Below are 11,519 nucleotides of genomic sequence, written 5' to 3'. Positions count from 1 at the left end.
AACCCCATAGAGAATCTACGGGACATTGCCAAGAGAAAGATGAGAGACATGAGACCGAACAGTGCAGAAGAGCTGAAGGCCGCTATTGAAGCATCCTGGTTTTCCATAACACCTCAGCAGTGCCACAGGCTGATGGCTTCCATGCCACGCCGCATTGGAGGCAGTAATTGCTGCAAAAGGGGCACAAGCCAAGTACTGAGTACATATGCATGCTTATACTTTTCAGAGGTCCGATATTGTTCTATGTATAATCCTTGTTTTATTGATTGCATGTAATATTCTAATTTTCTGAGATTGTGGATTTGGGGTTTTCATGAGCTGTAAGCCATAATCACAATTATGACAAATCACAGCTTGAACTATATTGCTTTGCATGTAATGAGTCTCATATATTAGTTTCACCTTTTAAGTTGCATTACTGAAATAAATGAACTTTTGCATGATATTCCAATTGTTAGAGTTTCACCTGTAAGTGTAGGCCATTTACATACCTCTTGAAGTCTGGTAAAAAAAATAAAATCCCAGAAATGACATCCTATCCCACCTTGTTGCGAAGACACTTCACAGACAATTCAAGACCTTTTACATGCACTCTCTTCCCTGACACAGTAAGTAACCTTGAGCTCAGTGAGAAGAGCTAGTGAACTGCTCATGTGATAAAAAGGAGTGAACAGTAACAGCTGAGGGTGTCTTACCAATGCTCTAGCACAGTGGTCTCCAAACTGCGGCCCGAGGGCAGATGAGGCCCTTTGCTTGTCTTTATCCAGCCCTTGGGACACTATTTCTCTCACTGAAAAGAGACAATTCTGCCAAATGACACCAACAATGGGGCACCACATCTCCCACTGATACCAACAATGGAACACTATTCCTCCCACTGACACCAATTATGGGGCACTTGTCCTCCCACCGACAACGATGGGGCACGCTTTGTCCCAATGATACCAATTATGGGGCACAATTCCTCTCGCTTATACCAAATGTGTTAATGTTTACTACCACTACTACTACCACTGATTCCATGAAAATTTCCACTCCCTCTGGCTACAGTCTGGCTCCCCCTAAAGTCTGAAGGACAAAGTGGCCCTTTGTTTAGAAAGTTTGGAGACCCCTGCTCTAGCAACAAGGTAGGGTGGGATGATGCCATCTCATAGTTTTTCGGCCAGGCAGGTGCCACTTACTTGCTTAGGCAGGTATTTTGGTATATGTAAAATGCCCAAGTATCCACCATTCTGTATGAGATCTAAGAGTGTTACGCTCTCTCAGGGATGTTGAATTTTTATCACCCGGGACATGTAGTTCCGGGCATTGGACAGGTAGCTTCTTTCAACCTTTAGCCCTGCTGCAGGCGAGCAGCAGGGCCCACCTGTCAGGTGGAAGCATTCGGGCAGCAACGCTGCCGCCCAATTGCTATCACACAGCCCGCAGTACCAGTCAGCATCTAGAGGGGAGGGAGGAGAGCGAACAAGTCCGCTCCCCTCCCTCTCTTGTCCGGACCCGGAAGGGACGTTTGACGTCACTTCCAGTTCCCCATTCAGATTCCCGACCTTTGAGGCCTGGAAAGAATGTAATGCAGTGTGATGTACACTGCATTAAATATAAATCTAGTGGTGTAGCGCTACTACATACATAATTCCAACCACATATAATAATGTAATTATCTTAAAAAATTTTAAAAAATGCATAAACTGACAAATACAAAGTGATCTGATCCTCTCCGGGATCTATCAAATGACAAAAACGTGAAACCACGTGGACCCAATTAAGTGAACACACAAGATATAAATAGACAAACAGACAACCCAAATCCCTAATTGGGATCAGTGGCTAAAATTAACCCAATAAAAAAAACAAACCAAGTGACACATAAAAGTGAATCCCCTAAAAAAAAAAAAAAAAAGCGTATACCTCCTATATAAAGTGACAAATTCAAAAAAGGACTCCAAATATATATAAAACAATATAGGAAAAAAAAACACAACAATCCTCCCCCAATTAATATCACATAAAAGTAATCAAAAAGAACTAGAAATAATTGTATAGTGAAATATACATAAACAAAAATAAATTAATAATTTTAACAGTCCAAAAAGTGCACATATGCCAGGTGATCCACTATTTCTTCAAGACCATACAGGCAATACAGTGGATGTGCGTTATAGCCACTGGTAATAAAAGTCAAAATAGCTGAATTGCCTCCTCACCTCCTTACTGTGACCCAATGGGCCAATATGCCTGTGGGATCACAAAAGGATCCTCCACGGTCAGATTCTCCTTTGTGGTATCCTTCCAAATAGTAAAGACCCTTTCAGTGGTATGCGTTATACATCTCAGGTCCCCTCCAGATATGCGTAACCGTAATACAGCCAATTCACATATGGATCATATTAACCTCTTTCCGCCCGGCCTATGGCCGAATGGTGGCCGGCAAAAACACTCACCTTTCCGGGTGGATGCCATATGGATGCCTGCAGAGCCGCGCGAGCCGTCACCAGCCTTGTACCATGGCCGATGACAGATCTGAGTACCGGCCCCGTTGCTGGTACCATGTGACCTGCTGTGACCAATCACAGCAGGTCACATGACCGTTGTATGCAGTGGATGGCTTCATTCATGCCATCCATTGTATACTAATGTGTCTAGCTGTGAATGGTCACAGCGATCACATGCACAAGCTGGGCCAATCACAGCCTAGCTGTGTCATGTGATTAGCCATGGCCAAATCACAGCTAAGCACAAAAAAAAAAAAAAAAAAAAAAACCACCCTGAATGAATCGATGTCATTCAGGTAAATGCTTGCTTATAGCAAAGTCATTCTTTGCTATAAGCAAATTGTGTAAAATAAAAAAATACTGATCACTTCCCCAAAGTAGTACGATGTTACCATGGTAACATTGTACTACTTTGGTCATAGTTAAATATGAAAAAAATGTTAAAAAAAAAATTTAAAATTATTTTAATTTTCATACTGTCACCAGTGTCCCTGATCACCACCATGCCAGTTATATGACGCTGTACTGCACTGGTGACAGTATGTAAAAAAAATAAAAAAATAAGTGAAAATTTTTTTAATTTTCTCATTTTCCAAAAAATTATGACAAAAAAAAAATACAAACTTCAAAAAACTCGCCATGCCTCTTATGAAGTACGTCGGACTGTCTACTCTGCAAAAAGGGGTCATTTGGGGGATATCTGTACTGTTCTGACATTCTTGGACCTCAACAAATTAGATTGGGTGTCAGTACTTCAGGATTGATCAATATTCAGATCTATCCCATAGTTTGTGAACTCTATAACTTTCCTACAAACTAAAAAATACATCCTAAATTTGGGTTATTTTCACCAAAGACATGTAGCAGAATACATCTTGACCTAAATTTATGAACAATTATTTATTTGCAAACTTTTATAACAAAAAAAAAAAAAATGTTTTTTTTTACAAAATGTTTGGTCTTTTTTTGTTAATTTAGCAAAAAATAAAAACCCCAGTGGTGATTAAATACCACCAAAAAGCTCTAGTTGTGTAAAGAAAATGATAAAATTTTAGTTTGGGTACAATGTTGTATGACCGCGCAATTGTCATTCAAAGTGTGAGCGCTGAAACCTGAAAATTGGCCTGGGCAGGAAGGGGATAAAAGTGCCTTGTATGGAAGAGGTTAATGACATAAAAGAGATCCTCCATAGTGTATTACCATTTATTGCATAAAGAAAAACATAGCACAGCCAATTTCCCACTCACTTGATATCAGAGACAAGCATTCAAACCATATGCTATGGTGTAGATTAAATGGGTTTCAGGTGTAGCAAGATGGCGTCCACGCTGGAAATACGTCACCACGTTCCTACGCATTGCGTCCGATTATCACGTGACATCCTCGGGGAAGGATCAGATCATTTTGTATTTGTCCCAGTTTATGCATTTTTTAACATTATTGCATTATTATATGTGGTTGGTATTATTATGTATGTAGTAGCGCTTATACCACTAGATTTATATTTTTAGCATAATTTTCACCCATAGGTATAGGGTTGGGTGTCAGCAACTTTGTAGTTATTTATTTTTTCACTTAAAAGCACAGGAGGTTAAAATCAATATTATGTACTCTTCATTACATTCAGGGGAGCACATGGGAGACATGCAGGATGTCATTAAATATAACCTGTCACCAAAAAAATCATCACATTAGGGGACTTTCTGCCCCCTATGTGATGAAAAAAAAAAAAAGTAAAGTAGAATTTTTTTTTTTTATAGAAAAAAAACAAAAACAAAACAAACACCCAAGCACATAACATCCCCTCAAAAAAATATAAAAAATTGAGCCCACCCCCAAAAAGTAAAAGCACATTCAGGGTCGCCTACGCATGAAAATGTCAATTGTGATGTGTTACGTATCACCATGCACACTAGGATGAGAGCAATAATGCTAGCACCAGATCTCCTCCATAACACTAAACTGATGACCTATAAGGAGCTTTAAAAGGGTCACTTATAAAAAAAATATAGGGTACTGAAGTTTGCCGCCATATCATGAGTGCACACAAATTTAAGGTTTGACATGTTGGATATTTACTAGGTGGAACCTCATCTTTTATATTCTACAAAAAAATAGTCATTTATTGCTTTGTGCCCTAAAATTGTGTATTTTTTACTAAAATTTAGCGTTTCCTAGACCTTTGCAGTAATATCATGTGACATAAAAAATTTGAACTACCACTATTTTATTCTATAGGTTCTTGGATTTCAGAAAATATATCATGTTTGGAGCTTTTGTGTAATCTTACAGTCTAAAATGATTTTTTAAAAGTGTGCAAAAAAACACAAAAATGGCTCTGGCAGTGAAAGTGATAAAGGATAAGCCTGACCCTCCCCTTTTGAGACAAGCACACAATCCGTGCTCATTACACTGCAAGGTCTCTTTCCTCCCTGCTAGTTCCTGGGTGCAGTACTGGAGACCGGGTAGGGAGTGGAGGAGAAGATAAAACACCAAAATGTTAAAAAAAAAAATTTAAAATGTTTAAGTTGCCATATAGCCTCTTTTGATTTTAAAAGTCCCAGACATTCCTAACACCTCAGATTTAAATATGGCTTTGGTTAAATTTGTTTTTTAAAAGTAGATTGTCATGAGGGAAAAGTAGATTGGAACACCTATTTAGTCCCTGGACAAGTAGTTTTTTCAAAAATGTCCACATGTCCTATCTCTTCTGGTTACATAATTTGTTTTGCTAGTTATGGCACCTGCCAAAGAGTTTTGAGAACAATGCTCTACACAGTATTTATCAGTTTGGTGTTCCAGGGTTTAGGTAAATGTAGGAGCCTGGCTGTAGGAGTTTGAACACTAGGCACATTTAAAGGCACAGCCTCACCTAATGATTATACCTCTATGTATTCTGAACAAGCTCAGGAGGAGTAGCAAGTGCAGAACAAATGGTGGTAATTAAGGATGATCTTCTAAAGAATAATCCAAACTATGGCAAAAGGCAACAAGACAACGTGATAAACTACGGGCAAAATATATTTAGGTCATTTATTTTTGCATATCATTGCACATAAAAAAATCTGAACTCTTAAACCTCTTAAAGTTGATAAATAGTGTCATTATATGGTCAAAATAGGGTATGTTTTAGATATTTCTTGGCTTATTGTCAAGCTTTTTTTTTTTTCATGATCCAACAAAGAGAAGGTTATTTCAAATATACAATAACAGTGTACAAAGTTAATTACCAATCAGCAAGGGCAAAATAGGGTTACAGTGTTAAAGAGGGATAAAAAGTTAAAGTGCATGTTCATATTTGATTCTGTAGGCTCTCCCTAGATATTCTAGCCAATGTTTCTATGTCCCAGAATATCACAGGCTAGGTGAAAATTTCAGTTTGCACTGGGGATAGATAGTTGGAAGATTACATTACACACATCTGTAAAATAACAATTTCTCCAACTTTCAGAGTTGGAAAGAAAAAACATTGACTATACCGCTTGCATCAATGGGATCCCTCTGATATACCACCGATTCAAGTAGCCCCCCCAATAACTATGTTCTGAAGTCTCTGCTTTGGGTAAATAGACTCACCAGCTGAAAGCGCGCACAGATTTGAGACCCTTCCTAACAAAGCAACATTTATAGAAACTCTCCAGACAGCATTAATTCCACTTGAGGCTGATGCCCAACCCCATGCCCAATAGTTAACTTAAAATACCTACAGACACAAGTGCCAAGTACCAACAAATAAGATACAGCAGAGATACAGTAATTTACAGTCACCAAAATTACCTAGTTCTAATATTTGTTTAAAATATAAAAAACAGCATAGTGTGTGAACAACTTGATTTTACCAGCACATGCACATTAAAAGGAAATTAGAGTGCAACTTACTATAACATGTAGGTAATGGAGGATTCCACTGGCTGCTGGTATTGCACTTGACCAAGTTGGCGCCTTTCATTATAAAGCCTGGTAAACACTCAAATGTGACAGCAGAATCAAAATAGTACGGACCAGCAAATCCAGATAATTTTTTAGCTTTGGCTACATCTGGAGTTGAACATTCAACAGCTGTAATATAAAATATAGTCTCAGATTAATTTACAAAAAACATTGCACCAGATGGATGGATCAGTAAAACAGCTCAAAACACAAGTTACAATAAAGTTAAAGTAAAACTCCAGCCAAGACATCTTTTTTTTGGATGGTATGAGAAAGGGTTAGATCTTCGGTTGAGGTTTTCTTGTTCAATCCTGTTATTGAACAAATGATAAAGTGTACTTAACATCAATTTGAAGCTTACAATAGAGGGTGGGACTTGCATCCACTGGAGACAAACAGAAAAATATGCTGTACAAAGAAATAACTTATGGACGTGTGGATTAAATCAGTAATGTTTTACAAGATCAAGATAACAGGAACACTAAACCCCATGAAGTGCGATTAGCGAATACATAAAAACATTAACAATATCAGATCGCCTTCTATTGGGTTTTTATTTCTGTCCCTATTGGAGGAGAGATAGTGTTCTTGACAGTGCAAGGAATCACAGAAATCTCTCTAACAGAGAAAACAGCAATGCGAGCTTGACTTTTAGTAGAATAGGAGAAGGTTAGAACCTCTGTCAAATTATAATTGTTGTCCATTTCCCCAGATTTCCCGTCCCAATGACCGTTATTATGGAGATAAAACAGAGAAGAAACTCTACTCAATTGAGCCATGCACTGCAATAAATCATGTCAAATCTATTCCCCATTCCACTCAAAACTAAAATAAGTAATTGACGGCATTACACTTTTTATATGGTATTTCCAGGGAAAAGCACATTTCCATTCATTTGTATTAACCTACAAAATACCATGCAAGTTTTCCCAAAGACCTTACCAAGGATTTCAGTTGCAGAATTTTCAACAAGGTTCAACTGTTTTGCACAATCTGTAATCAGGGTGCAACTGTACAAAACTACAATGGAATTCTATGTCAAGTTATATACAGTTACATAGTTAGTCTGATTGAAGAAAAAAAAAAAAAAAAAAAAAAAAAAAAAAAAAAAAAAAAAAAGACCATCCAGTTCAACCCAGAGAGGAAAAAAAAACCCCTCCATATACTGTACACAATCCTATACCCAGAGTTGATCCAGAGGAAGGCAAACAAAGCTCAGTAAAGCATTATCCCAATTTGCTCCAGCGGGAGAAAAAAAAAAAAAATCCTTCCTGCTTTCAAGAGACAAAAATCGGATAATTCCTGGATCACCTTTTTTATGCTAGTAAAAATATTTATTGCTATATTACACATAGTACAGGTCCAGAATAACAGAATACATTGAACGAACATGAAAAAGGTACTTTCTTTAATAAGAATGCTGTAGTTATAGCTAAAGAAAAACAAAAAGGTAAAACAACCAACAAAACAAACCAGTAGTAACAGCAATATACACTGACCCCAAGGTTTTGCAAGCTGCAGACATTAACTACCTAAACAATTATGCTACACAGTAACGAAACAGTGGAAAATCAGTACATTGATTTTTTTTTTTTTTTTCCATTAAGTGCTGTTCATCTAATATACTGTATTGTGCCTGCTGTATTAGTGTTTGCCGAGGTCTAGAAAGAAGGACCAGCAGTAATGAATTCAGCATGGTTGAAGCTGGGCAGTGTCAGGAGCACCTAGCGCTCCTGCTCCATCACAGCTGCTGGTCTCTTTGCAGCATCCTGGTTTTGGTTGTGATACATTCTCCCCGTTTGTCTGTCTGGCCACCCGTATGGCGATTGATGTGGCCAGTCTCTGGGTGGAGCCAAGGCAGCCAAGCCTGCAGTCTCATGCTTGTGATAGCGTTTGTAGTATGCGCTCAAACTCCCTGCTTGTCTGCCCTGCCGCTTAGTTTTCCCGGTTTATGACCTTGGATCCAATATTGACTATTCTCTGAACTCTGCTTGCCTTTTGACTACGAATTGGACCAGGGATATTCTGAACCTTACCTGCCTTGCGCCTGGACTGTCACTGAACCTCTGTCTGCCAACCGCAAGAACCTGTTTGTGCTCAGTTTGGGCCTGCCCCGTTGTGGTAGCTAGGCACTATAGCATAGTGTATAAGTCCTGGGGGCAACCAGGTACCAGTAGGCCTGCTTGCCTTATTGGAAAGGGGGCTGCTATAGGTGAAAAACACAGAAGCCAGCTATATTCTCTGACCACCTCCGTTAGGGGTAAGCGTGACAAGCAGATTATTTTTTAACTTACCATGTTCCTCTAAATGTTACTATAATTTTTAGTAGTAATCATTAAATAAATGAGTACCAATAATGGGCAGAAAAAAAAAATTAATTAGTGAAGATTTTCTTTATCTGGGCTAGCAAGTGTGCCTAAGCCAGAATTAACAACGTTGCAGATATTTGATATATGTTGAAGAACTGATGTAGTGGGTAAGATGTATAGGCATAGAGTACGAACAATATGGTGGCAGACGGATGACCAGGAGAGGAGTGTGGAAGGTATGACAGACGGATGACCAGGAGAGGAGTGTGGAGGGTATGACAGTAGTATGTACCAGGAGAGGAGTGTGGAGGGTATGACAGTAGTATGTACCAGGAGAGGAGTGTGGAGGGTATGACAGTAGTATGTACCAGGAGAGGAGTGTGGAGGGTATGACAGTAGTATGTACCAGGAGAGGAGTGTGGAGGGTATGACAGTAGTATGTACCAGGAGAGGAGTGTGGAGGGTATGACAGTAGTATGTACCAGGAGAGGAGTGTGGAGGGTATGACAGTAGTATGTACCAGGAGAGGAGTGTGGAGGGTATGACAGTAGTATGTACCAGGAGAGGAGTGTGGAGGGTATGACAGTAGTATGTACCAGGAGAGGAGTGTGGAGGGTATGACAGTAGTATGTACCAGGAGAGAAGTGTGGAGGGTATGACAGTAGTATGTACATGAGAGGAGTGTGGAGGGTATGACAGTAGTATGTACCAGGAGAGGAGTGTGGAGGGTATGACAGTAGTATGTACCAGGAGAGGAGTGTGGAGGGTATGACAGTAGTATGTACCAGGAGAGAAGTGTGGAGGGTATGACAGTAGTATGTACATGAGAGGAGTGTGGAGGGTATGACAGTAGTATGTACCAGGAGAGGAGTGTGGAGGGTATGACAGTAGTATGTACCAGGAGAGAAGTGTGGAGGGTATGACAGTAGTATGTACCAGGAGAGAAGTGTGGAGGGTATGACAGTAGTATGTATAGGAGGAGTGTGAAGGGTATGACAAAAAAAAAAAAAAAAAATTTGCGCACAATACATGCATTTTTGATGGCTTTTTAATGCATTTCAGGTCTGGTTCACACCAATGCAGATTACGTTTTGCAATGCGATTTTGCCACAGGTGTTTGATGCTTTTTTCTAATGGGGTTTTTTTTTGGCCAACTTGTTGCTGGGCAGATTAGAAACACATCAAAAACAGCAAGCGTGTCAGAAACTCTACATGTGGTTTCTGCAGCATCTCCATTGAAGTCTATTGAACCAAAAATGTATATTATAAATAAAAACCTGTCCATTTCAGTTTTTGGCCAAATGCATCCTGAATTTTTGGTTTTGGTGCACTACTATTTCTTACCTCTTTCTACTGGAAGTTTGGAACACTCTTTCGCCAACAAATCCAGGTCTCTCAGATTGGAAAGGTTCCCTTTCCCAACTGATGTTTTGAGATCTCTCCACATGTGTTCTATGGAATTGAAATCTGGACTCATTGCTGGCCAGTTCAGTTCTCTCCAGTGCTTTGTCTTAAAACCATATCTGGGTGCTTTTTGATGTGCACTTTGTGTCATTGTCCTGCTGTAAGACCCATGACCTCTGACGGAGACCCAACGTTCTGACACTGGGCCCTACATTGCACCCCAGAATTATTTGGTAGTCTTCAGATTTCATAATGCCATGCACATGATCAAGACATCCAGTGCCTGATGCAGCAAAGTAACCGCAAAACATGAGTAAACCTCTACCATGTGCGACTGTATTCCTGTCTTTAAAGACCTCATTGGTTTTTCTGAAAACAGTGGAATGATGGGCTTTACCAAAAAGCTGTAATTTTGTTTAGTCCATCCACAGGACGTTCTTCCAAAAGGATTTTGGCTTCCTCAGGTGAGTGGAGTCCTCCTGGGTCTCCTACCATAACGTCCCTTTTCATTCAGATGGCGATATAGTGCGAGCTGACACAGTTGTACTCTGTGCATGAAGGTCAGCTTGAAATTGTCTGGAAGTTGATCGAGGTTCTTTAGCCACCATTCAAACAATCCTTTGTTGCAATATTCCACGTCCAGGGAGATTAGATACAGTTCCATGGGCTGTAAACTTCTTGACAATGTTGCTACACAGGACCATTAAGATCTCTGGAGATGGACTTGTAACCTTGAGATTGTCCACACTTTTCCACAATTTTTGTTCTCAAATCTTCAGACAATTCTTTGCTGCTCTCTCTCTCCTCCATGCGGCGCAGAGACAACAGGAAGGCTGAGCCAATTTTCCACCATTTTAACTGGTTGCTGGTATGATCAGTGGTGTATTTTGGTTTTGTGCTGCCCTAGGCAAGACTAAAAATCGCCCCCCCCCCACATCTAAATGTGTCCCACCCCTTCCTCTTCAGGCTCCACCTCTTCCTATTAGAGCTCAGCCCACTGACAACAATGGGCCGCTATTCCTCCCACTGACACCAATGATGGTGCCCCATCGTCGGCGTCAGCGGGGGGGGGGGGGGGGGGGGGGGGAGGAGTAGTGCCCCATCGTCGGCGTCAGCGGGGGGGGGGGGGGGGGGAGGAGTAGTGCCCCATCGTCGGCGTCAGCGGGGGGGGGGGGGGGGGGGGAGGAGGAGTAGTGCCCCATCGTCGGCGTCAGCGGGGGGGGGGGGGGGGAGGAGTAGTGCCCCATCGTCGGCGTCAGCGGGGGGGGGGGGGGAGGGAGTAGTGCCCCATCGTCGGCGTCAGCGGGGGGGGGGGGGGAGGAGTAGTGCCCCATCGTCGGCGTCAGCGGGGGGGGGGGGGGGGGGGGGAGGAGTAGTGCCCCAT

At 40.9% G+C, this 11,519-nt stretch overlaps 1 protein-coding gene across 1 annotated transcript in view; it reads right to left on the bottom strand.

The window, feature by feature from the left end:
* Window positions 1–10,208, bottom strand: part of LOC149432431 (complement receptor type 2-like) — a 39,191-nt gene extending 28,983 nt beyond the window's left edge. The window contains exons 1-2 of the mRNA XM_089665208.1: window positions 10,076–10,208; window positions 6,372–6,551 (exon numbers count right to left, since the gene is read on the bottom strand). Of these exons, the coding sequence (XP_089521334.1) occupies window positions 6,372–6,551; window positions 10,076–10,208 (313 nt within the window). The remainder of the gene's footprint in view (window positions 1–6,371; window positions 6,552–10,075) is intronic.
* Between the last annotated feature and the right edge of the window lie 1,311 nt (window positions 10,209–11,519).

Source organism: Staurois parvus, unplaced genomic scaffold (genome assembly GCF_062004578.1).
Source record: "Staurois parvus isolate SC_StPar_1 unplaced genomic scaffold, SC_StPar_1.0 ptg002145l, whole genome shotgun sequence".
Taxonomy (NCBI): domain Eukaryota; kingdom Metazoa; phylum Chordata; class Amphibia; order Anura; family Ranidae; genus Staurois; species Staurois parvus.
This window is presented reverse-complemented; position numbering and strand designations above follow the sequence as displayed.